The 26943-nt window shown below is 47.5% G+C and overlaps 1 protein-coding gene across 1 annotated transcript; it reads left to right on the top strand.

Moving 5' to 3' along the window:
* The first annotated feature begins 15991 nt into the window (after positions 1-15991).
* Positions 15992-25544, top strand: CATSPER1 (cation channel sperm associated 1). Its single transcript, XM_047694026.1, has 12 exons — positions 15992-17361; positions 18336-18548; positions 20003-20116; positions 20347-20497; positions 20785-20876; positions 20990-21133; positions 21299-21362; positions 21544-21616; positions 21778-21838; positions 23004-23079; positions 25113-25227; positions 25384-25544. The coding sequence occupies exons 1-12, from the start codon at positions 16041-16043 to the stop codon at positions 25408-25410; spliced, it is 2451 nt and encodes an 816-aa protein (XP_047549982.1). The 5' UTR covers positions 15992-16040; the 3' UTR covers positions 25411-25544.
* The last annotated feature ends 1399 nt before the right edge of the window (positions 25545-26943 follow it).

The following is a 26943-nucleotide window of genomic DNA, read 5'->3' as shown; positions in this document are numbered from 1 at the left end:
TAAGCTTCCAACTTTGGTGATGCAGATCACCTACAGGAGAAGCTGGCACAGTGTCAGGAAGGCAAACATGCACTAGAACAGAAGTGACGGAAGTTGAAGAAGGATCTGGCATAAGCTGGAGGAGCTACAGACCCAGATGCTGTCCCAGGACAGCAAGGCAAGTCCCCAAATAATGGTCCCTGTGAATAAGTCACAGCTATGTCTGGTGCCCCCAGACCAACCTTCCTAGTGGAACAAGGAGGGTTTTCCCACTCAGGTTGTAAGTCTTTCATATGACTCCTGTTTCATGTCTACGCTTTCCAAATCTTGCACAAAATGTCACTTGTGGCCCACAAGAAGTCAGGACTAGGGGCGCATGGGTGGCTCAGTGGGTTAAAGCCTCTGCCTTCGGCTCAGGTAATGATCCCAGTGTCCTGGGATCAAGCCCCGCATCGGGCTCTCTGCTCAGCGGGGAGCCTGCTTCCTCCTCCTCTCTCTCTCTGCCTGCCTCTCTGCCTGCCTGTGATCTCTATCTGTCAAATAAATAAAATCTTAAAAAAAAAAAAAAAAAAAGTCAGGACTATGCACGAAAGAGAGGTCTGAGAAATGCAGTTCCAGCTTCACTAAAATGACTCTGTACAAATGCATTGTCATTTCAGATGTTAATTTGATTATTACGCATGGAGACCAATTAGCACTGGTGGCATTTAGAGATTCTAGGTCACATTCCTAAAGCCCTCTGATCTGTGCTGTTTATTGTGATATTAATATTCAGTAGTTGGCAGAATGTCTCTTTGGTTTCCTGCTGCTCTACTGCAGGCTATTATGCTAAAAAAAAAAAAGGCGGGGGGCAAGTAGAAACCCCTGGAGTTGTCTTCCCTGTTATAAATTATAAACCAAAAACAATACCAAAACTCTGGAGAAAGTGCAGAGATTAATACCACCATTTGGGATTCCAGAAGGGCATATACTCTTACGACTTACCCGTTTGATAGCAGAAAAGCAAAGTTAATGATGTGGCAATGCCAATCACAGCTATTATTCTAGATTTGAGATCCTTGTTGTAGAAAATCAATATACATTTCTTTTTAAAGATTTTATTTATCTGACAGAGATCACAAGTAGACAGAGAGGCAGGCAGAGAGAGAGAGAGAGAGAGAAGCAGGCTCCCCGCTGAGCAGAGAGCCCGATGTGGGGCTCGATCCGAGGACCCTGAGATCATGACCTGAGCCGAAGGCAGTGGCTTAACCCACTGAGCCACCCAGGCGCCCCCAGAAAATCAATATAAACACCAGCAACTGGCTACAGCTATTGAACTAGTAAATGCTTTCTCTTATATTCCCACGAGTATGGGAAATGACATTGTTTGAGTTTACATAGCCAGGATCACAGGGTCTTATTGTATCAGTATCTGTTGCAACAGTATCTTACTGTCTTGACCCTGGCTTATGACATTCTCCTGCAAACCCCAAAGTCCAGAGGGACTTTGACAGTCTCGACAACACAGAGAACACCATGCTGATACCCTCAGTAGAAGCCATTATGTTTACTGGGTGCTGTAAGTGGGACAGAGCAAACACCTTGATGCTTTAGACATACCTGAAAGTGTGTAAGGGTCCAGAGGTCTGGGACATGTTGGGCATCTCTTCTAAAGTGAGAGACGAGGGGCTGTCCCTTCCACCATACAACAAGAAGGGAGTGGAGTGATATATGGTATGCCTTTTGAATTTTGGAGCCCACATATATCATATTTGGGCAAGCTGCTTTGACTCATTTACCAGGTAACCTATACGTCTGATGATGTTATGTTTGGCTTGAAAAAAGGCTCTTTGGTGTCAGCCAGAGATGCCACACAGAGCCTCTGGCAAGCCCCAATAGGGATCACAGTGAAGACCCTTGGAATTTGGGCCATGCTATGCTCTGCTAATGACTATTTTACATTCTGAAAAGTAGCTTCTGGCTTGCTACTGGGACTTAGTAGAGATTGAATGCCTGATTTATGGGACTCCAAGTTATTAATGAACCCAGATGTTCCGCAGGTGTTTTCTGACCAACAGAATCATGAAACTGTATTTTCACAGTTGTATCCCTTTAGAAATTGAAGTGTTATATGGGGTGCCTGGGTGGCTCAGTCAGTTAAGTGCCTGCCTTCTGCTCAGACCATGATTTCCAGATCTCGAGATCGGCCCCTGCATTGGACTCCCTGCTCCTGGAGGGACTCTGCTTCTCCCTCTTCCTCTGCCCCTCCCCCTGCTTGTTTGCGCTCTCTTTCTCAAATAAATAAATAATTCTAAAAAATCTTTTAAAAGAAAAGTACAAACCTGATTTATGGAAGACTCTGCACAGTAGGCCAGCAACAGCCAGATGAAGACAGCTGCTGCACGACACCACCATTCACAGGTGGCCCTGAAAGCCAGTGGTGAAGGAAAATCCCAGTGGGCAGAAAGTTGGGCAATGCAGATGTTATCCACTGTGTGTGAAAGGAAAAAGAACCTAAGGTGCAGATATATATGAACTCATGGTTGATATCTGATGGGCTGGTCACTTGCAGAGACTTGGAGAGAACACAGCTGGGAACTTGATCACATGATGGGTCTAGGAAACAGGTCTCCGGATGGCTTCTTAAAATGCTTACAGAATGGGAAGCTATTTGTGTCCCGTGTCAATTCCTATCAGAAGGAGATCAGTGGAGGAGTCCTCACCAGTTAGATAAGATGATCCATCCTGTATTTGGGTCAGCATCTTTCCCCAGGCCAACTGATGCTTTCCCAATGGACCATGTACAGAGTGTGAAGCCACCAGATACCTACACATGGCAGGAGATTTCTGTGCTCTTTGTCCCAGTGTTTGCAGGTTTTTAAAAATTTTTTACTGTGGTAAAATATATGTAACAAAATTTACCATTTAAACCATTTTAAAGGGGTGCCTGGGTGGCTCAGTCATTAAGCGTCTTCCTTTGGCTCAGGTCATGATCCCAGGGTACAGGGATCGAGCTCCACATCAGCCTCCCTGCTCAGTGGGAAGTCTGCTTCTCCCTCTTGTACTCCCCCTACTTGTATTCCCTCTCTTGCTGAATCTCTCTCTCTCTCTGTGTCAAATAAATAAAATCTTTTTTTAAGATTTTATTTGTTCATTTGACAGACAGAGATCACAAGTAGGCAGAGAAGCAGGCAGAGAGAGGAGGAAGCAGGCTCCCTGCTGAGCAGAGAGTCCGATGTGAGGCTGGATCCCAGGACCTTGGGATCATGACCTGAGCCGAAGGCAGAAGCTTTAACCCACTGAGCCACCCAGGCACCCAAATAAATGAAATCTTTAAAAAAATATTTCTAGGTCCATGATTTAGGGGCATTGAGTGCACTCACGATGTTGTGTAACCATCACCCCTATTCATCAGCAGAATCTTTTCATCTTCCTAAACTGAAACTCTCCCCATTTAACAACAACTCCCTATTATCCCCTCCCCATAGCTCCTGATAACCACTCTTCAAACTTCTATCTCTGAATTTGCCTAATCTGGGTACCTCCTTTCGGTGGAAGTGTACAATACCCATTCTTTTGTGTCTGGCTTATTTCACTTAGCTCAGTGTCTTCTGGGTTCATCCAGATTTTAGCAGGTGTCCACATTTCCTTCCTCTTTAAGGCTGAGTACCGTCCCATGACATGTATGTATCACACTTCGTGTATCCACTCAGCTGTCCATGCACATTTGTGTTGTTTCCACCTTTGGCTGTCATGAATAATGCTACTGTGACCAGGGGTGTACGGGTATCTGTTCAAGTCCCTACTCTCAATTCTTTGGGTACATACACAGAAGTAGAATTCCAGATTGTAGCGCATAGTGTTTTTAAAAACTCTCAAGTAAACCAGTCTTGGTTTAATAAAGTGAACCATTTTACAACATGATGGTTTCTTTATCTCCAAGAGTTTTTGACACTAGCACCTCTCTCTGAAGAAAGCAGTGTGTGTGACAACATCAGGGTTTTGCTTGTTGGGTTTTAGTTGTTTTCTGTTTTGTTTTGGTTTGTTTTGGTTTTTAGGATTTTGTTTTTTTATTTGTCAGAGAGAGAGAGAGGGAGAGGGGGAGAGAGAGAGAGAGCACAAGCAGGGAGAGCAGCAGAGGGAGAGGGAGAAGCAGGCTCCCCACTGAGCAAGGAGCCTGATGCCGGGCTCAGTCCCCTGACCCTGGGATCATGACCTGAGCGAAGGCAGCCACTCAACCAACGAAGACACCCAGGTGATCTCTTTGTTTATTTTAAACAAAAGCAGTGGAAAATCTTGTGGAGCAAACTCTTGATGGGAATACCATCAATTCAAATGCCAAGGCAGTTCTTCCAAGACAGACCTTTTGAGTGCAGAAGTGAAGAAACCACTAAATATAGTTTGGCTGTTTGTTTCTCTGTGTGTCAAAGCTGTTTGTAGCAGAGAACATTTTCTTGCTTATCACCCTCACTTACACATCTTTCCACATGCGTGGCGTTTATAAGTGAAATACATTTACTTTTCAGCCTGGGCCAAAAATCTGCTGATATTTTTGTTCGTTTTTTTTTTTTTTAAGTGTTATTTATTTATTTATTTGATAGAGAGAGAGAGCACGCCCAAGCAGGGGAAGCAGCAGACAGAGGGAGGGGTTGGCTCCCTGCTAAGCAGGGAGCCCTTTGTGGGACTCGATCCCAAGACCCTGAGATTACGACCAAGCTGAAGGCAGATGCTTAAACGACTGAGCCACCCAAGCGCCCCTAGAATCTGTTGCTTTTTTTTTTTGGTTTATTAACAAACTGGCAGCTTCTCAGCCTCATGTGACCTCATCAATACATCAACTTATTGCTTTCTCTGAGAGTAGAACCTCTCCACTTCTTCATCTGGTATCACCTGCTACCATTTCACTCACTCTAATTTCACCTGCCAGGATTATTAGGTTCTTTTGTCTAGACAGCGAGTTCTGCTGGCAAATCACTCGCTCTTTGAGCCTTTTTGCCGAAGGGGACCTTTAAAATGAAAGCCTTAATCTGTTTGCTTTGAGATAACGGTTGATACCAATTAGCTCATCTACTTTTCAAATGGCTGTAATTTGTAGTTAAATTCTTTTCAATATTGCTGAAGCCATTGCTGCCTTTGTAAACTGTAATTCTTTACTACTAACCCTACCAGATCTGTCCACAGTCCTGCGCTCCCTCTTTTTCGTTTCACACCTCATAATGAAAAATCACCGTACTGGACCATTAGATGCATTTGTAAAACACAAATGCTAGTAAGACATAAAATAGAAGGGCATAATAAATAACTAAACAAAAAAAAGTGCAAAAATATGAAATCCCAGACCAGCATTCACTTCTAACTGGCATAATTTGTGTTTTATAGTGTGTATGTCAACAGCAAAGCGGTAGGGAAGCCGCTGAGTCATAATGTGTAAAAATTATTTATTTGGAAGGAAAATTTCATCTGATTTTCCATCACACCAGGAAGTTGGTCTGCTCCCATCAAACAGTCATCGGTGCATAAGGGGATTTGGGGGAAGGTCATTCAGGAGGGGGAGGCTGATGTCATCAGTCTTCCCCTCCTCCTGTCCAGGCAACATAGTATTCACAAATGATCAACCGACTTCCTGAGCTCACCTTGAAAACTGAGCTTTGGATGAACACAGTTTAACTGTGGATGAACAGTGAATGGATGTTCATGGATGGGTGGGTGAACATGGATGAACACAGTTTCACTGCGCAGTGCCAGACAGAGCTGAATGACCTCTAGTGGTTTCTGAGGCTGCTTAAAGTCTGGGCATCACAGGGCACATGAAGGTAAAAAATAATACCCCTTTTTCTTTTCTTTTTTTTCTTAATCACAATACAGAACCCCTGGCCTGGAAACATCTCGAGGCCAATTCTGTGGTTCTGCAGAACCTTGGTTGAAAACTCTGCTCTAGAATATCAATCCTAGGGGCGCCTGGGTGGCTCAGTGGGTTAAAGCCTCTGCCTTCGGCTCAGGTCGTGATCCGGGGTCCTGGGATCGAGCCCTGCATTGGGCTCTCTGCTCAGCGGGAAGCCTGCTCCCCAACCCCTGCCGCCCCCGCTCTCTGCCTGCCTCTCTGCCTACTTGTGATCTCTCCGTGCCAAGTAAATAAATAAAATCTTTTTAAAAAATTAGAATATCGATCCTCTTTGCCTCTTGTATCCACACTCTGGCCCATAGAAAGGAGGAAAACAGAGGTTCCTATGCCCAGCCCTTTAAATCCAAGACTGGGAGGTTCTCACATTGTCTCTGCCCTCTTTAGCCACCCCTAGATGCGGAGGTTACTGGGAAATGTAATCTCTAATTGGGAGGCCATATGCGTAGGAAGAAGAGGAGAATGGAGTTGGGAGTACGGAAGCAGTCCTTCCACAAAATCTTTCCTTGTCTGCAGCTGGGAACAGACACTGAGCTCCTTGAGGGCAGGGACATGTCTCTTTCATTACTGGGAACCTGGCATTCAATGCCATTGTGGACCTGGCTGTGTCCAAACACTCAGCAAGCAGCTATAATCAAAGGAGTGACCTTGAGCTTTAGAAGACCTACTCTGGGGAGAATGAATTCAGGGCACAGAAACAGTTTTGCAGTGAATTTCAGCAGGAAGACAGGATAGCATGGTGTTAAGGGGAAAGACTTCAGAGTTAGTACTGACTTTACGTTCTTATTTATTGGGAACTCACTCATACGCTCTGAGTCACAGCACCTTCCTCTGTAAAATGTATTAATATCCATCGTGTGGGATTATTGTGAATATTAAATTAAGGGTACATAAAGTAGATGCTCAATAAATTAGGTCTGGTAATTTTATGTTAGTAATAATGTTAGGTATTAGCTGGACAGTTAGGTAGTCAGGACCAGGGTCCCCAATAAGAAAATATGGAATTAGGACAGCGAAAATAAAACCTTAGATAAGGACTTCACTAACATTCTGCTTTGCAGCCTTTGCAGAAATGACTTCTGCAAAATGTCCTAAAATAAGACAATTAACCACAAAGCACTTGTCAATATCATGGGCATGGGGCAGTTAAGACATAAGCCCCCAGGGGTCAGCAAAAAAAAAAAAAAAAAAAAAAAAAACACAAACCATCAGCACGGAGACATTAACCTAATAGGTGGACAGATACGTGACCAAAGTCCTGACTGGCACGACTCAGCACATCACGATTGCTTAAGAAAGTTCTGCAGAAGCGCTCACAAAAGCCCCTAAACTTAGAAACTCCAGGGGCAACCCTCTTGGGCCCCCTCCCTCCCCAGGAGCTTTATACTACCGCTCAATAAACTTTGCTTTGCTGCCCACCACTCTTCGTCCAGTCTATCTCTTCATTCTTTGAAGCAGCATAACCAAGATCCATGGGCACCAAAAGCCGAGAAATCCTGCGACAATAATCCAAGAAGGAGGTTTCCGTCGTCGTTAATGATGGAGAGAGCGCTAACACCAATTAACATTTACTGTGCTTTATACAACTGCACTTTTTTGATCCAATGAGATGGGTGTTACTATCTCCGTTTTACAGCACCTGGGTGGCTCAGTGGGTTAAAGTCTCTGCCTTGGGCTCAGGTCATGATCTCAGGGTCCTGGGAGGATCGAGCCCTGCATGGGGCTCTCTGCTCAGCAGGGAGCCTGCTTCCCCCTCTCTCTCTCTGCCTGCCTCTCTGCCTACTTGTGACCTCTTGTCTATCAAATACATAAATAAAATCTTTAAAAAGAAAAAAAAAGAATATTAAGCAACTAGCCCAAGATCACGTGCCTACTTACGCTAAGCTTGGCAGTTTGAACCCCAGAGCCAGCTGGTATCTAGGTAGGACTGCGGACTGGACCGCATGGCCCCTTAAAGTTCTTTCCACCAAAAAGTTAAAGCGACTGCTGGGGCATGTGGTGTCACCCTGGACGTCTTTGTCCAGCTTTGCCAATCTGGGTCAACTTAGACCAACCCCTCCCCGCCAACACTTTTTTTTACTTTAATTTTTTTTCTTCGTGATAAGTGCACTCTTTAATCCCCATCACCTATTTCACCTATCCCCCACCCACTTCCACTCTGGTAACCATTGGTTTGTTCTCTACAGTTAAGAGTCTGTTTCCTGGTTTGTCTCTCTTTCTCTCTCTCTTTTTCCTTTGCTCATTTGTTTTGTTTCTTAAATTCTACATATGAGTGAGATCATATGGTATTTGTCTTTCTCTGACGGACTTATTTCACTTAGCATTATACTCTCTAGCTCTATCCATGTTGTTCCAAATGTCAAGGTTTCATTCTTTTTTATGAATGAATAATTTTCTACTACTATACATGCCATACACTGTGTATACACCACATCTTCTTTATCCATTAATCTATCAATGGACACTTGGGGTGCTTCCATAGTTTGGCTATTGTAAATGTTGTAAGTAATGCCACAATAAACAATGTAGCATATATCCCTTTGAATTAGTGTTCTTGTATTTTGGGGGTAAATGCCCAGTCATGCAATTACTGGGTCTAAGGCTAGTTCTATTTTTAATTTCTGGAGCAACCTCCACACTGTTTTCCACAGTGGCTACACCAGTTTGCATTCCCACCAACAGTGCAAGAGGGTTCTGTTTTCTCCACATCCTCACCAACAGCTGTTATTATTTGCTTATTTGAGCCATTCTGACAGGTGTAAGGTTTTGATTTGCATTTCCCTGATGATGAGTGATGTTGAGCATCATTTCATCTGTCTGTTGGCCATCTGGATGTCCTCTTTGAAGAAATGTCTGTGTCTTCTGTCCATTTTTAATTGGATTATTTGTTTTGGGGGTGTTGAGTTATAACAGTTCTTTATATATTTTGGATACTAACACTTCATCGATGTAATTTGCAAATATCTTCTCCCCTGTAGTGGGTTGCTTTTTAGTTTTCTTATTTGTTTCCTTTACTATGCAGAAATTTTTTATTCTGATATAGTTCAAATAGTTTATTTTTATTTTTATTTTTTATTTGACAGGGAGGGAGACACAGTGAGAGAGAGAACACAAGCAGGGGAAGTGGGGAGTGGGAGAGGGAGAAGCAGGCTTCCCGCTGAGCAGGGAGCCTGATGCAGGGCTTGATCCCAGGACCCCGGGATCATGACATGAGCCGAAGGCAGATGCTTAATGACTGAGCCACCCAGGCACCCCCCAAAGGTTTATTTTTACTTTTATTTATTTTCCTTGCCTCAGGAGACAAATCGAGAAAAATATTGCTATGGCCGATGTCAGAGAAATTACTGCCTGTGCTCTTTTCAAGGATTTTATGGTTTCGGGTCTCACATTTAGGTCCTTAATTCATTTTGAGTTTATTTTTGTATATGGCGAAAGAAAGTGTTCCAGTTTCATTTTTTGAACGTTGTTGTTCACATTTCCCAACACCATTCGTTGAAAAGATTGTCTTTTTCCATTGTATATTCATTCCTCTTGGTCAAAGAATAATTGGCCATATAACTGTGGGTTTATTTCTGGGTTTTCTATTCTATTCCATTCATCTATATCCATTTAATGCCAGTACCATAGTTTTAATAGTTTTAATTACTACTGCTTTGTAATATAACTTGAAATGTGGAGTGTGATACCTTCAGTTTTGTTTTTGTTTCTCAATGTGCTCGCTTCGGCAGCACATATACTAAGATTTCTTTGCCTATTTGGGTCTTTTGTGGTTCCATACAAAATTTAGGATCATTTGTTCTAGTTCTGTGAAAAATGGTATTGACATTTTGATAGGATTGCATTCAATCTGTAGATTGCTGTGGGTAGTATAGACATTTTAACAATATTTTAACAATATTTGTTCCTCTAACCCATGAGCATGGAATGTCTTTCCATGAGTGGAAAGACATTCTTTCATCAGCATTTTTCAGTTTTCAGAGTACATGTCTTTCACCTCTTTGGTTAAGCTTAAGCCGAGATATTATTTTGTCTTCAGTGCAATTGTAAATGGGATTGTTTTCTTGATTTCATTTTCTGCTGCTTCACTATTAGTGTATAGGGATGCAACAAATTTCTGTACATTGATTTTGTAACCTGTGACTTTACTGAATTCATTTATTAGTTCAAGTAATTTTTTTATGGAGTCTTTAGGATATTCTATATGTAGTATCATGTCATCTGCAAATAGTGAGAGTATTCCTTCTTCCTTACCAACTTGGATGCCTTTTATTTCTTTTTCTTATCTTATTGCTGTGGCCAGGACTTCCAGTACTATGTTGAATAAAAATGGTGAGAGTGGGCATCCTTGTCTTGTTCCAGACCTTAGAGGAAAAGTTCTCAGTTTTTCACCATTGAGTATGATGTTGGCTGTGGGTTTTTCACGTAAGGCCTTGATTATGTTGAAGTATGTTCCCTCTAGATCTACTTTGCAGAAAGTATCATGAATGGGTGTTGTCCTTGTCAAATGCTTTTTCTGCATCTATTGAAATGATCACATGGTTTTTAATTCTCTTATTGATGTGACATGTCACATTGACCATTCTGCAAATACTGAATTGAATCACCTTTGTATCCTGGGAATAAATCCCACTTGATTATTGTGTATGGTGGTTTTTTTTTTTTTTTAAGATTTTTTTTTTTTTATTTGACAGACAGATATCACAAGTAGGCAGAGAGGCAGGCAGAGAGAGAGGGGGGAAGCAGGCTCCCTGCAGAGCAGAGAGCCCAATTTGGGGTTTGATCCCAAGACCCTGACACCATGACCTGAGCAGAAGGCAGAAGCTCAACCCACTGAGCCATCCAGTATGGTTTTCTTAAATAAATTTTTGGATTTGGCTTACTAATATTATGTTGAGGATATTTGCATCTATACTCATCAGAGATATTGGCTGTGGTTCTTGTCTGTGTGTGTGTGTGTGTGTGTGTGTGTGTGTGCATGTGTGTATGTGTGTGAGAGATCTTTTTCTGGTTTTGGTATCAGGGTGATACCTCATAGAATGCATTTGAAAATTCTCCTTCTTCTATTTTTTGGAATTTAAGAAGAATAGGTATTAATTCTTTTTTTAAATGTTTGGTAGAATTCGCCTATAGAACCTGGTTCTGGATTTTTGTTTGTTGGGAGTTTTTTGATTACTGATTCAATTTCATTGCTGGTAATTGGTCCATTCCAATTTTCTATTTCTTCCTGGTTCAGTTATTGGGAGGTTATATGTTCCTACGAGTTTAACCATTTCTTCTCAGTTGTCCCGTTTGTTGGCATATAGGTTTTCATAATATTTGGTTATAATCTTATTTCTGTAGGTTGGTTTCTATTGCTCCTCTTCCATTAAAGATTTTGTTTATTTGGGTCCTCTCTCTCTCTCTCTTTAATGAGTCTGGCTAGAGGTTTATCAATTTTGTCGATCTTTTCAAAGAATGAGTTTCTGGTTTCATTGATCTATTGTTTTTGTTTGTTTGTTTTTAAGTTTCTATATCATTTATTATTTTCTTCCTTATGCTGGGTTTGGGTTTTGTTTTTTTTTTTAAATATTTTATTTATTTATTTGACAGAGAGAGTGAGAGAGATCACAAGTAGGCAGAGAGGCAGGCAGAGAGAGAGGGGGAAGCAGGATCCCTGCTGAGCATAGAGCCTGATGCAGGGCTTGATCCCAGGACCCTGAGATCATGACCTGAGCCCAAGGCAGGGGCTTAACCCACTGAACCACCCAGATGCCCCAAGGGTTTTGTTTTTTCTTCTTTATCTAGCTCCTTTAGATATAAGGTTGGATTGTTTGAGGTTTTTCTTGCTTCTTGAAGTAAGCCTGTGTTGCTATAAACTTCTCTCTTACAAGTACTTTTGCCATATCCCAAAGATTTTGGACCAGTCTGTTTTCATTTTCATTTGTTTCCATGTAATTTATTAAGTGCCTTTTTTTTTTTTCTTACACCCAAAGTGTGGCTTGAACTCCTGACTCCAAGATCAAGAGTCTCATAGTCTTCCAACTGAACGAATCAGGCATGCTTCTGTGTAATTTTTTATTTCCTTTTTCATTTCTTGGTTGATACATTTGTTGTTTAGTAGCATGTTATTTAACCTCCATGTATTTGTACTTTTTCCAGATTTTTTCTTGTTGATTTCTAGTTTCACAGTGTTGTGGTCAGAAAAGATGCATGCTATGACTTCAATTTTTTTAATTTGTTGAGACTTGTTTGTGCCCTAATATGTGATCTATTCTGGAAAATGTTCCATGTGCACTTGAAAAGAATGGGTATTCTGCTGTTTTAGGAAGAAATGTTCTGAATATGGCTATGAAATCCATCTGGTCCAGTGTGTCATTCAAAGCCACTCTTTCCTTGTTGATTTTCTGTTTGAATGATCTTCCCATTAACATGCATGTGGTCCCCTACCATTATGGTCCCCTACCATTATTGTATTACTATCTATTATTTCCTTTATGTTTTTTATTAACTGTTTATGTATTTAGGTGCTCCCATGTTGGGCACACAAACATTTACAATTGTTATATTCTCTTGTTGGATTGTCCCCTTTATTATTATATAATGTCCTTCTTTGTCTCTTGTCATAGTCTTTACTTTAAAAGCTATTTTGTCCAATATAAGTATCGCTACCCCAGCTCTCTGTTGATATCCATTTACATGATAAATGTTTCTCCACTCCCTCATTTTCTTTCTTTTATTTTTAAAGATTTTCTTTTATTTTAATTTTTAAAAATATCCTACAACCAACATCATTCTTTAAAAAAAAAAGATTCATTTATTTTGGAGAGAGAGAGAGTGCACGTGCAAGCTCACATGTAGGGTGGAGGGGCAGAAGGAAAGGAGAAAGAGAATCCTAAGCAGCCTCCAGGCTGAGCATGGAGCCTGACGCAGGGCTTGATCCCACAACCCGGAGACCAGGACCTGATCTGAAACCAAGAGTTGAATGCTTAACTGACTATGCCACACAGGCACTCTTTTAATTTTTTTTTTTTTTTTAAGTGGTCTCCAGGCCCAGCATGGAACCCAGTGCAGGGCTTGAACTCATGAGTCTGAGATCAAGAGTCAGGTGCTTAACCAACTGAGCTACCCAGGCGCCCCTAAAGATTTTATGAAGTAAGTAAATCTTGAACTCACAACTCCAAGATCAAGAGTCGCATGCTCTTCCAACTGAGCCAGCCAGGCACTCCTCCATCCCCTCAATCAGCAAGTGTCTTTTGGTCTGAAATTAACCTCTTGTAGGCAGCACATAGATGGATCTTGTTTTTTATCCACACTATCACTCTATGTCTTTTGATTGGAGTATTTAATCTACTTATATTCAAAGTAATTATTGATAGGCACATACTTTTTGTTACCTGTTTTATGGTTGTTTCTACAGATTTCTCTGATTCTTTCTTCTCTTGCTCTCTTTCACGGTTTATTGGCTTTCTTTAATGATATACTTGGATTCCTTTTTCTTTATCCTTTGCATATCTATTACTGGGTTTTGATTTGTTGTTATCATTCAGAATATAACATTTTTTTTAAAGATTTTATTTATTTATTTGACAGAGAGAAATCACAAGCAGGCAGAGAGGCAGGCAGAGAGAGAGGAGGAAGCAGGCTCCCCGCTGAGCAGAAAACCCGATGTGGGGCTCGAACCCAGGACCTGGGATCATGACCTGAGCCGAAGGCAGCGGCTTAACCCACTGAGCCACCCAGGCGCCCCCCAGAATATAACATTTTATATACATAGCAGTTTGTTTTAAGTTGATGGTCACTTAAGTTTGAACCCATCCTTCACTCTTCTACCCACCACATTTTAGGCATATAGTGTCATATTTTACATCCTCCCCCTTTTTATTTACTGAATCCTTTGACTAATTTTTACAGAAATACTTATTTTTACTGTTTATGTTTTTACTTTTCTTACCCATTTATGGTCTTTCCTTTCCACTTAAAATGTTCCCTTTAATATTTCTTGTAGGGCTGGTTTAGTGGTCATGAATTCCTTTAGTTTTTGTCTGAGAAACTTTCTGTTCTGTTTGAGAGCCTTGCTGGATAGAGTATTCTTGGTTGCAGATTTTTCCCTTTCAGCACTTTTAACATATCATGCCACTTTCTTCTAGCCTGAAAAGTTTCTGCTGAAACATCCACTGTTAGCCTGATGAGGTTTCTCTTGTATATAACTGTCTTTTCTCTTGTTGTTTTTATGTTTTTTTCTTTATTACTACTTTTACCATTTTAATTATTTTGTGCCTTGTTTGAATTTGGTGGGGGCTGGGGGGGCGGATCTCTGTGCCTCCCAGATCTGAATATCTGTTCCCTTCCCCAGATTAGGGAAATCTTCAGCTATTATTCCTTCAAATAAACTTTCTGCCCTCTTTCTTCTCTCTTCTTATGAGATACCTATAAAGCAAATGCTGGAGTCACTGAGTTCTCTAAGGCTATTCTCAATTTGCATAATTTTCTTTCCTTTCCTTTGCTAAGCCCGATAGCTAGTGTAGTGCCCTGCAGTGCAGTGTCCCCTGGTCCCCAGGGCTTGGAAATTCAGGGAGTATCTCCTATGTGTGTTGTGTGTACTCTGCCATTGAGTTCTGACCTCCTTTTCCTTCAGTTCCATTGTATGCAGAGGTTTTCTTTGCCTATTGTGGGGGTTTGGTCCCCAGCAGGGGTGGAGCACATTTTATCAAGGTGTATAGTGGTCTGCTTGCCAAATGAGACATGCCCCTGCTGCCACCAAACCTGAGGTCCCACAGAATGCACAGGTAGGGAGATGAGGTGTTGGCAGGGTTTGCAATGGTCTCCTGGAGGAGGGGGCATGCAGAAGTGAGATTGAAACCAGTGTGGCTGGGAAGGGCAGATGTGTCAAAGCATGAAGGGGAGGGGCTTGATGTAAGCAAGTTAAGTAGTAAGTAGGGGTGCCTGGGTGGCCCAGTCATTAAGTGTCTGCCTTCGCCTAGGGTCATGATCCCAGGGTCCTGGGATTGACCCCTGCATTGGGCTCCCTGCTTGGTGGGAAGCCTGCTTCTCCCTCTGCTTGTGTTCCCTCTCTCACTGTATCTCTCTCTGTCAAATAAATAAATAAAATCTTTCTAAAAAAAATGTTAAGTAGTAAGTACCGAGGGTTGGCTGCACTGGTTCTCACAGGTGTCTGTTGTTTATGCTAGCTTCTTTGTTCCTGGAGAGGCTTTCTCATGATCCCTGTCTCTTCAGGTCATTCTCTGAGATTAGGAAGTTGCTTTTCCTCTCATCCGCCCCTGGCATTTTTCAAAACTTCTATATCTGAACAGCTGTGCTCTCTAAGTACAGAGAATCCACTTCCTAATGTCCTCCAGGCCCTCCCAGAGCAGAGACTGATGATTTTTTAAATTCCAGGCTTTAAGTCAGGCTGGTTGTAAGAACTCATGAAATTTGGCCCCTCTCACTTTCATAGGCAAATGTGTGGGGGGATTCATCCTCCTTGTTCATGGGCTCCCTGGTGTGAAAGTCTCTTTTTCACCCTTCTCTACACCACTGGCTCCCTTCCCACTGTGGACAGGTATGGTCTGTTTTGCTCTTAAACCATGTCTTCATCCTCCCAAACTTCTTTGATGTGGCCTCTTCTCTACCTTTAGTTGTGAGTTTGTTCTTCCAGTCTTCATATTGGGCTCACCACAGTGAGTCCCATCACCATGGCGTATCCCACCATCATGGTAGATTTCACCACCTTGGTGAATTCCAAGACTTTCATAACAATGCCTCCTCTCACCATTCCCCTCACTCCCACCACTCTCACCATCATAGTAGAGCCCAGAACCTCACATCCCTTGCCATGGGTTATTTATACTGAAGTGTTATCTAGTTGTATCTATGGGATGAAGTGAGCTTAGGGTCCTCCTACTTTGCCCTCTTCCCAGCTGACCCTTGAGAAATAATCCTTCCCTTTTATTGACTTCAGTTTCCTTGTTTTACAATGGAGAGGTTAGACACAATGATCCTAGATTCTGAACTATACCCCAGAAGGAGGCATTTTGAAATCGGACCTGGGAAGGGGTCTGCTGGTGGCATCATAAAGGGAGAATTCCGTGAGAAGACTCAGGTTTTCCTAGAAGGGCCAGTGTCACAGGTTGGAAGGACAATTCAGGAAGGAGACTGTTAGGCCCACATTTTGAGCTCTCCTCATTCCAGTGTTCCTAGCATAGTCATGGATCAACCTTCATTGGCTGAAAAGGCTCACAATGAGGCAGACACCAACAATTTGGATATGTTATCTCACCCTGATTCACCAACCTCATATCACAGGCCAAGGCATAGCAGAGTACACCGCCATCACGGTGCGTCCCACCACCATGGTGGGTCCCACCATCACAGTGAGTCCCACCATCATGGTGGGTCCCACCATCATAGCACATCCCGTCACCACAGTGAGTCCGACCATCATGGAGTATCCCACCATCATGGTAGATCTCACCACCTTGGTAAATTCCAAGACTTTCATGACAATACCCCCTCCCACCATTCCCTTCACTCCCACCATTCCCACCACTCCCACCACTCTCACCACCATGGTGAAGCCCACCATCATGGCAGAGCCTACAACCACACATCCCTTGCACTGGCTCCTTCTCAAAGCACTATCTACTCCCATCATTCCCTTGGTGAGGGCCCCTTTGATAGTGAGTACCACCATGGTAGCAGAAGACATCATGGTAGGCCCCACCACCATGGTGAGCCCCACCACCAAGGGGGGTCCCACTACCACAGGGGGTCCTACCACCATGGTGAGCCCTACCACCATGGAAGGTCCCATCACCGTGGTGAGTCCTACCACCATGGTGGGTCTCACCACCATAGGGAACCACACCACCATGCTAGGCCCCACCACCACAGTGAGGTTTCTCACCATAGTGGGCTCCATTACCAAGGTGAGCCTTACTATCATAAAGATTCCTACACGTATGGTGGCTCTCACCATCATGGTGAGTCCTATCACCATGGCAGGCACCATCACCATGAAGCCCACCACCACAGAGGGCCTCTTCATCATGGTGAGACCTCTTCCCACCATTCCTATGTGGACTCCTATCATGATCAGTTGATACCTCACTACTCTGATAAATACAGCCACCACCACCGTGGCCACCACGGTGAACACCACCATGGCCACCATGGCCACCATGATGAACATCATCACAGGGAGTATCACCATAGTGTGCATCGTTATGATTATCTCCATGACGATCACCACTACAGGGAGTACTATCATGGAAGCTCCCACAGCTTGGGCCCATACAAGTCTCACAGTGTGGCCAGAGCTGTCCTTGGCCCTTCCCGCTCTTATTCAGCAATTCTCCGACCTAGCATAGCACGGGTACAGCACTCAGCCTTTAGCTTGACTCGTTCCCACAGTTCTGTGCGCTCACATGCATCCCAGACGTTCAGCAAAGTCCATCCTCGGGATTCCTCCACTAAAACTTCCTCGGAAAGCTGGACAGAAGAAGATGAGCAATTTCAGAAGCGCAAAAGTGAGTCTCTGCTCCCCCGATCCCCAACTCCCAGTGCCTGGCCCAGACTCCAGGCCTGACCTTCCACCCATCATGAGGCATGGACGTTTCCTGCACGTATATTCTATTGCCTGTCCACTCACCTGACTGCTCATCATCCCATCTTCTATTCCTTAAACAATACATCTCTTCAGTCCACTGGTTTTTTGTTCATCCGTTCACTGCTGTGTATATATGCATTCACTTCTCAAACATTTCTTCTTGTCTTCTATGGGTCTCTGGCCTGCTGGGCCCTGGAAGCACAGAGAAAACAAATCCTGCCCTTGAGGGGCTCCAAGACGGAGGAGTGGTCACTTACCCAATCCTAGACCACCCAGTGATAGTGGCCTATCCTCCATACCAGGACAGTTACCACTATAGATTGTATTTGTCCACATTTCCCCCACTAAGCTGTGAGCATCTTGACAGACATCCAGAGTCTGAAACAGAGCCTTGTTTAAGGGGAGGGAGGGACCTCCGCAATTAACGCACAATCCCCCAAGCTTGGCCTCAAGTGGTTCAGTAAACAGAGTAGCAGTCTCACAAACAAGCAGAGACGGAAAGGTACCTAATTGGATGGGAGTAGGGAAGGCAGCCAAAAGGAGATGTTTCAGCAGAATTTCAGAGGGAGAGGGAAAGTTCACCAAGAGGATGGGGTAATGTGGAAAATGGGACTTTCCACGCATAAGTTATCACATGGGTAGAGAAAGGCCTTGAGGCCGTGAGCCCAAAAGATGCACTTGAGCAGACCACAAATCCCAAACAAGCTGGCATCTGCCATGGAAGGGGTCAAGGCTGTGGCCCCAGGATCTACATAAGATTGCATAGAGACACTTTGGTGAGTGAATGGTAGGCAAGTAGGCAGGCATGAAGATGAACCCCAACTTAGTCTGGGAGGATGCCTGGGATTCCCATGCTGCCTCTCACACAGGCTTGACCCTCTGTCCCCCTTACAGCTGCCAGAGCTCAGCGGGCCCACAAGAGGCTGCACACCATGGACCTCTTCAGCAGATTGTGGGAAAATTTAAGCTACCTCATTCAGGACTTCCGGAGAATGCTTAGGAAACTGACTCAGTCCCTGCCCTTTGAAGCCTTCATCTTCCTTGTTGTCTGCCTCAACACCATCATGCTTGTGGCCCAGACCTTTGCTGAAGTCGAGATCCGGGGCGGTAAGAGCTGGGGAGACCCTTTCTCCTCTTTCTTTTTTTAAAAAAAGTATTTTCTTTATTTATTCATGAGAAACAGAGAAAGAGGCAGAGGCAGAGAGAGGGGGAGAAGCAGGGAGCCTGATTCGGGACTCCATTCTAGGATCCTGGGATCATGACCTGAGCCCAAGGCAGCTGCTCAACCCACTGAGTCACCCAGGCACCACTTTCACATGGGGAGCCACTTTCACATGGGGAAAGCCAAAGATCTTGCTTCAGGTCCCTTGTGGGCCTGATCCAGTGCCAGGTGGTTCATGTAACTTAGCTCATTTCATCCTTACCCCTGGGAAGTAGACAGCATTGACCAGGATTAAAGATGAGGCTCAGAGACTTTGTTGAGGTCGACCAGCCAGCCAGCCAGACACAAAAGCCTACTGAACTGGAGGATATGCTGTTTGTGATACAGCCACGAGGTGGCGCATCGACCCTAAATACGTCTCTGTGGGGTGGCCAGAGGGACCACAGACCACCTAGAAAGGCCAGAAGGCCCTGAGAAGGAGGCTGTGGAGGGGTGAGAGTAGAAAACCGGGGAAGGCAGCCACTGAGACCCTTGGCAGCAGGGTGAAAGAAAGGCCTGCCGCCTCGTGAATAAACTAAGCAGAGAATACGGCTGGCGGCATTCTTATTCGGTGTTAAGTGAAGCCCAAGTTCATGAAAACGCTCTCAGGCTGACTGGTACGGTTCCCAGGCTGACTGGTACGGTTCCCGGGCCAAAATGGGTCTGCTGTTTGGTGACTTCTGGCCAGACTACCCCCGGTGGAGTTGCCTCACAAGGCCATCTTTGTTTGTACAAATAAGGAGATGCAGGGGAGTCGTTTCTAAAGCTTCTCCTAACCCGGGAAAACAGGCTCCTTCCAGCCCGGAATGAATATTCAGAGCGGGGTTTTTTGTTTTTGTTTTTAAGATTTTATTTATTTATTTGACAGAGAGAGAGATCACAGGTAGACAGAGAGGCAGGCAGAAAGATAGGAGGAAGCAGGCTCCCCGCTGAGCAGAGAGCCCTATGCGGGGCTTGATCCCAGGATCCTGGGATCATGACCTGAGCCGGAAGGCGGGGGCTTTAACCCCTGAGCCACTCAGGTGCCCCTCAGAGTGGGGTTTTAAATGACAACGAGGCCAAGGCACTTTCCGATTTGGGCGGGTCCTCAAACGTTTCTTTTTCTGAAACGGTATAAGATTGACAGGTAGGCAGAAGCTGCCGGGAGTTCCCTGAGGTCAGGAGGTCAGGCCAAGCGACAGGGTGATCACCGTTTCACGGACAAGAAAACTGAGGCACGGAGCAGTTAAGACCCATAGCCATTATAGAGCAGAGCCAGGCCCTCCCCAGAAGCGACTGTGTGTGAGGTCCAGGGGGAAGGAGGAGTGATGGACCGGGGCTACCGGGGAGGGCCCTGGGTGAGCCCCTTGTGTCCCTGCAGAGTGGTACTTCATGGCCTTCGACTCCATCTTCCTCTGCATCTACGTGGTGGAAGCTGCCCTCAAGATCACTGCCCTGGGCTTCAAGTATTTTTCTGACCCTTGGAACAACCTCGGTGCGCGTGCGCGTGTGTGCGCCTGCGTGCGTGCGTGCGTGAGTCTGTGTGCGTGTGTGCGCATGCGCGTGTCTGTGTGCGTGCGTGTGTGTGGAGGGAGCCAGTGGGCGGCTAGTGGAGGCTGAGGACGGAAGGGGACTGGCAGGGCGTGCTGGTGTTGGGGGGACTGGGGGTCTGGGCGAGGCACTTGGACAGGAGCCCGTGACCCCCAGCGCCCCCTGTGCCCTCAGACTTCTTCATCATGATCATGGCCATGCTGGACTTCCTGCTCTTTCAGTACAACTCCTTCTCCTTCGTCTACCACCAAAGCGTCTTCCGGATCTTCAAGGTTTTCAAGAGCTTGCGGGCCCTGAGGGCCGTCCGGGTCCTGCGGAGGCTCAGGTCAGCGGGGCCAGGGCTGCCCACCCCTGTGTGGGGACCCCGTGGGAAGGGGCACACGGGCCTGGGCTCCCAGGGAATCTGATGGGGGACGAAGAGGCTATGGACACCGGCGCCCTTCCGAGAAGCCTCCTGCCATCCGCTGCGATCGGTCGTCTTCCAAAGGGGGCCGAGCTCCCCCAGACCACTGGGAAAGCAGGGCCCGGCTGTTGGGGTGTCCGTTCCGGCTGCCGGGCACGGATTCCCACCCGGCCTGGTCTTTCAGCCTCCCTCTCGCCTTCTGCCCACAGCTTCTTGACCAGCCTCCAGGAAGTGACCGGGACTCTGGTGCGGTCCCTGCCATCCATCACGGCCATCCTGATCCTCATGTTCACCTGCCTCTGTATCCTGGGTCGTGGGGGCTGGGCTTGGGAGCCGGAGGGGCTGCGATGGGCGGGTTTGTGGCAGCCGGAGCGGTTGGGACCCTGCAAGCCTGCTTTGGCCCTGAACAGCCAGTCCTCTTCTCTGTGGTCCTCCGGGCTCTGTTCCGTCACTCCGACCCCAAGCGCTTCCGGAGCATTCTGTCTACCATCTTCACACTCTTCACCATGCTCACCCTGGACGACTGGTCCCTCATCTACCTGGACAGCCGCGCCCAGGGTGGGACAAACCCCGGGAGGGGTAGAGGGTGGGGTCTTGGCTGGGTAGGCAGACCCGGAGGGCTCAGTTACCCCATCTGCAAAGTGGGGTGTCTGATGCTTGCTGGCCGGGGTGTTGTGAGGGTGAGCAGGGAACTCAGAGCCCAGACGACCGCCTCTCTCCCAGGTGCCTGGTACATCGTCCCCATTCTCATGATTTACATCATCATCCAGTACTTCATCTTCCTCAAGTGAGGACCCCACCCCCCGCCTTGGCTCCCCAGCTTCACCGCCACCCCTGCCTAACCTTGGGGCACCCCTCTCCAGCTCTGTCCCCTGGGTCATGCCACAGTGAACCCAGAGGAGGGTGCAGGGCTGCTCCTACAGCCTCCTCCTGGAGAGTACCCCACTATCCATCCCCCCCATCCCCAGCCTGGTGATTGCAGTCCTGGTGGATAACTTCCAGATGGCTCTGCTTCAGGGCTTGGAGAAACTGAAGCAGGAGGTATGGCGGGGGAGGAGGGTGGGCAGGTGGACCTGGGGGGTAGGGTGGGGCGGGGGGGGATGGGCAGGGACCTCATGAAGGGGTGGCCACAGAGGCTGGGGGAAAGGCAGGAGGGTCCTCCAGGAGTGGACTTGGGCAAGACAAAAGCCCCTTCTTCCCAGAGGGCCGCCTGGATCCGTGAGAAGATCCTGGACGACTCACTGACAGAACTCAGCAGATCAGGTACCGGCCCTCCTTCCACAGTCACACACACCATTCCAGGTTCAGTGGCAGACTTTGAGAATCTGAGACTTAGGAGGACTTTCAGAGCTTAGAACTGAGGGTCCAAAAGAACTCCAAGACAATCTTCTAAAAAGTGATGAAACTGATCGCCAATTCTTGAAAGCCCCATTTGTGAAATGACTACCCAAATTATGATTCACTGAATACTCATTTTTTCTAATAACTTATAAAGTTTATAGCACTTGGTTTACCTGGGATGGTTTCGACTGCCGTGGAGGATTTTGTCAAGGTGTGCACACTGGTCCAGAGTCACACAAAGTGGATTGAGATTCATTAAAAATCAAGTTCCCTGGACACGTTCATTTTTATAAAGCCGACTTTCTGAGTGAATTGATTTTGAGACAGTTGATCTGCTTCCTGCTTTTAAAGATCTTCAGAACTTTAGATAATCTGAGCTCTCAGGATCCCACTCTTGGGCTCCTCACCAGGACCCTCACCTGTCCCTTCCATCAGGGATAGACACTCAGTGCAAAAAAGCTGAGGCAAAAAGAGGAATTAATTGGCAGAAATTATTTAGCAAATTGCAAGTGTGTGGGCTTTCAGGAACGGTTGGATCCAGGACTTGAATACTGGTCAGGATTTGGTCTCTCTGCTCTGTGGTCCTCTGCATGGTTTTGTGCTTAGGGTGGCTTTTCCCTTGCGGTAGGAATGGCCACCTGCCACTCTAGTCCCAAATCCTCACAGGTTAGCCATTCCTATCATGCCTAGCAGAGACTTCCTCTTCTTCCTGCAGTTACAGCGAAGTCCCGGAAATGAATCTTCTTTGCTATGATCACCTGACTATTTTGGAAGCAATCACTCTAGCCAAAAGAATAGGCTGCTCTGATTGGCCAGGCCTGAGTCACATGTTGTTGGAGGTGGGAGGTGGGGGTCAATCCCTGCTAGACAAGGTGGACCCAAAAGGCGCAGTAGTGGGAAAACAGGGAGGGGGGATTTTTACCACAAATCTGATACACACTCCACACCCAGAGAACCCATCTCTTTGGGGGCATCTTGAGCAAAAAACGCTTTTAGACCCATCTGAATACCTCCGTGACACATGGGGTGTCTTCTACCTCCTTTCAATCTGGGCATCTTCTTGACTGCCCCCCTTTTTTATATCCAGACCCTGAAGAGATGGTGAGTGAACACACCAGACAGAAGCAGCTCATTGAGAAAAAATTTGGGACCATGACTGAGAAGTAAGGAGATGCCAAGGGAGGCGAGGCCCTGTGTCTAAGGGGAGAGGTCTGGGGTCTGGCCCAGTCTGGCAGGGCAAGGGACATTGCTCACCTCTCTGGGAGGCAGTGGGGCGCCAAGGCCCATGGAGAGCCTCTGGGTGGGACGTGGAGACCACGAGTGGCTTCTCTTCACCCAAAGCTATCTTGTGCCACCAAGAGAGTCCCCCCTGGCAGTGTCTACAGGGCCATGAGAGCCACTGTGAGGCTGAGGGCAAAGGCAGGGCAGCATCGAGTCTGCCTGTCTGTTTACTCAGGAAGCAGACCTGAGCCTTGCTCTGGGTCAGGTCCTGTAAGTTCTCTAGGACACAGACTAATCCATGCCCAGGAGAGCCTATTGCCAAGAACCTGTGCTGGGCCCTGAGGGCACTAGACTTGGGCTAAGTGGAGGGGTGAAGAGGACAGGTCAAGGAATAGCTTGCGTAAAGACCTGGGAGGCAGATGGTCAACATCCTATTCCCGTGGAATCGATTGGCCAGCTGGGGACTTATGGCTGTGCTTGTGGCTGGGGGACCTCGGCACAGACTCCTGCTTCCTGGCTCGCAGGCTTGGCTCCACAGAGACCCATCCCTCTGAAAGCTGGGCCCCACTGAACCTCATCCGGATTGGCTCCAAGCCAGCCCAACTACTGGCAGCCTCCTGCCCCTCCTTACCTGACATCCAAGTTCAAGTCCCAAAGGCCCTCTGTGACCCAGCCTTTGCCAACCTCCCTCGGTTCCCTGGTTCCTTCCTTGCTGTCCCTGCACCGTTTCCCAAGCATAACATATACTTCTCCATCTCCAGGCCTGTGTCCACACTGTTTTCTCAGTCTGGAATATTCTCTGGCTGCCAATGCTGGGCTCAAGTGAACAAGATTTGGGAGAGTTGAGTTCCAATCCTGCTCACTCCACCTCCTGGCCCTCCTATCCTCCACTCCATGTTCTAGCACCTTGGCTACTGGCTTAGTGCACCCTTGGCACCTCTATAACACTTTCCATGGGGGTTTCTGGGCGCCCAGACTCTTCCCACTGGCCCACCTCCTCTAAGCGTGCCCTTTGTTTTTGTTTTTTGTTTGTTTTAATCTGTCTTTTATTCTTTTTATTTATGTATAGAGCGGTCTTTGTTAAAAGCAGTTTAGGCTTTTCCTTCCTCGTCAGACTTTACATCTCCAACTCACCCACTCTCTACGGCCTCCTTCCCTGAAGCCTGCCCTGGCCCCCAGTATACTCCAGTCCTTCTGGGCTAGCGGACCAGGAACCTTGCTGAAGCCTGGCAGAGCCCCAGGTGTCTTTCAACCTCGACTTTGTGGCACTTGCTCTAGAAGCCTTCTCCAATCCCCAGGACTGGATGAGCTTTTCCTCCTCGGGGACCCTCAGCAGTCTGGTTTACTCATCCCAAGTGTAAACTCTTGGTTTGCGTTCCTGGCACTGCCACAGACTGAGCTTCTTAAGGGCGAGGAGTGTTTCTTCTTAACGTCTGGGTCCTCGGAGCACCTGGCAGGGTCCATTGATTTCAGTGTCACTCAGTGGGTGGATTTATAAAATGGGCAGGTGAAGAGGGAGTTAATAGATGGGTAGTGGGCAGGTGAATGGTTGCAGGGGGCGGTCAGGCGGGGGACTGGCTGTACCACATGCTGGAGGGGTGGGTCCAGGGAAGAGCAGGTAGAGGGAAGGATCGGGGTGGTCAGATGAGTGAGTGAAAGGCTAGGGAGGTGGGCATATGAACGGGTAGGTGGGCAAGTGGGTGCACAGAGAGGTATGGGGTAGCCGGAGGGGCCAGCGGTTGGGAGGATGGACGGATGGAGGGACTGATAACTGGGAGGGTAAACCACTGGCACAAAAGGGGGCTCTTAGTTTGGGGGAAAAGGAGATTCATCACGAAAGCTCTGACTCAGAAAAGTTGTAATGTGGGACTGGCAGGAGGCAGGCGAGAGGAACTTTCCGGGGGGCTCTGGCAGCCCCGCAGACCCTGCCACACAGGTCAGCTCTGGCTTGTCCCTGTCCCCCGCCCTACCCCAGGCAGCAGGAGCTCCTGTTCCACTTCCTGCAGCTGGTGGCTGGGGTAGAGCATCATCAACAGAAATTCCGCTCCCAGGCGTCCGTTCTTGATGAGATTGTGGACACTGCATTCGAGGTGCGCCAGGCAGGACCAGAGGAGGAGAGGGGCCCGAATGGGAGGACCCCAGAGGGCCAGGCACGAGAGTCCCAGAGGGCCCCGAATAGTCACATGGGCCGGTGGGAAGGCGGAGGCCAGCACAGGCCTAGTTACCCTCCCATCCCACCCCTGCAGGCTGGAGAAGAGGACTTCAGGAAGTGACTCCTGGACGGAGAGAGACACTGGCTGTGGATTTCAGCCTCCGACAAGCTGCCCACTGCCTTGGGTCCGGACAAGTCCCCTGCTATGCTGGAATGATCGTCGGGCTTGCAGGGCTGGTCCTAACAGAGTTTTTAAAACCCCGAGTGGCTCTGTGTCCTCCCTGGCTAAGCCAAGGCACAGGGCGGGGGAACAGTGCACGTGCATGGGTGTGCACTGTGTGTGTGTGTTTTGGGGGGATGGATGAGTCTCTGTTAGAGGAAAGCAGGGAATAAGCCTAATGGTCGCTCCCCACCCTGCCTGGCCTAGGGCTTGGGTGAGTTCCCCTACTTTCAGCCTGAACCTGGGCAAATGCCCAGAGCCCCTGGCCCCGCAGTGTGGGTGGAGGAGAGGCTGTGGCTCAGATCCCCGAGTGCCTGGGCCTGGGCGGGATGCTGGAGACCTGGGGCTCCAGACTGGAGTGGGGTGTCCCACTGCCTCTGGCAGCCATCTCTCTCTGGCCAAGTGAAACCAGGCTACAGCAGAGGCTGGAGGGGGTCAGGAGCAGGATTCCAGAGTGGGGGCCGCGGGGTGACAGTCGTGCCAGTCTTCCCCGTCCCTGCAGGCTGGACCAGGCAGGAGTGAAGACACCAGGCCCCAGCGCAGAAGGGGCACGTCCCTCCCTGGCTGGAACCTGGGGAGAGAAGGTGCTGGGCAAAGGGCTTCTGGGATCAGGGCACAGATCTGGGGGTGGAGAGGCCACCTGGTGGGTATCTGCGGGCCACCACCCCACGCATTCATTCACCAAGCATTTCCTGCCACTTCCCCGTGCCTGCTCCAGGCTGGATGCTCTTGCCTGGTGGCCCGCAGGGTCCCTGGGCCAGCTGAGCTGCCGCCTCTGACGGGCTGGGGCAGAAGAGGGCTGAATTTTCCCCTGCGCCCCTAGCTCCTGTCCAGTGCAGCCCATTCGGTCCCCAGACTTCCTCGTGCCAGTCGCCTCTCTACTGTCCGCCCCTCCCCATCCCTAACCCAGCAGGCCTCTGAGAGCACAGGGCAGGGCCTGGACTGGGGGCTGTTCTCCAGTAGGTCACAGCATTGGGCAGGGGACTGAAGGCAGACACAGCGGCGGATGCGAGGCCCCGCCAGGAGGGGCGGGAGACAGAGGCCGGGGGCCTTCTCCACCCCCACACCACTGCACTTGACTGCCCGCACCTACTTCTCCCAAGGGATCCCGTTCCTGACTTTCCTGCTCCAGGCGTGGGTGTGCGGAGGTCTGTCCACATCTCCGGGTTGTCTGGGGTGGAGGGTGTTGCCTCGGTGCGTCTGTGCTGTTGGGGATATGTATGTGGTGTCGGGGAGCCTCCAAATGTGTGCTGTGGTTTCAGTGTACATATGTGGCGTTGAGAGTTCCGTGTGTTTGTGTGTGTGTGTGTAGTGAGTAGGATCTGCACCCACAAATGCAGCTGTGCAAAAAATGCTGCAGTTCTGTTTTCTTTAAATGATGTCACATCGCACCTGTCCCCTCCTCCCTCCTGTGGGCTGTAGATTTGACCTTGG

This window comes from Lutra lutra, chromosome 10, assembly GCF_902655055.1.
Source record: "Lutra lutra chromosome 10, mLutLut1.2, whole genome shotgun sequence".
NCBI lineage: Eukaryota > Metazoa > Chordata > Mammalia > Carnivora > Mustelidae > Lutra > Lutra lutra.
This window is presented reverse-complemented; position numbering and strand designations above follow the sequence as displayed.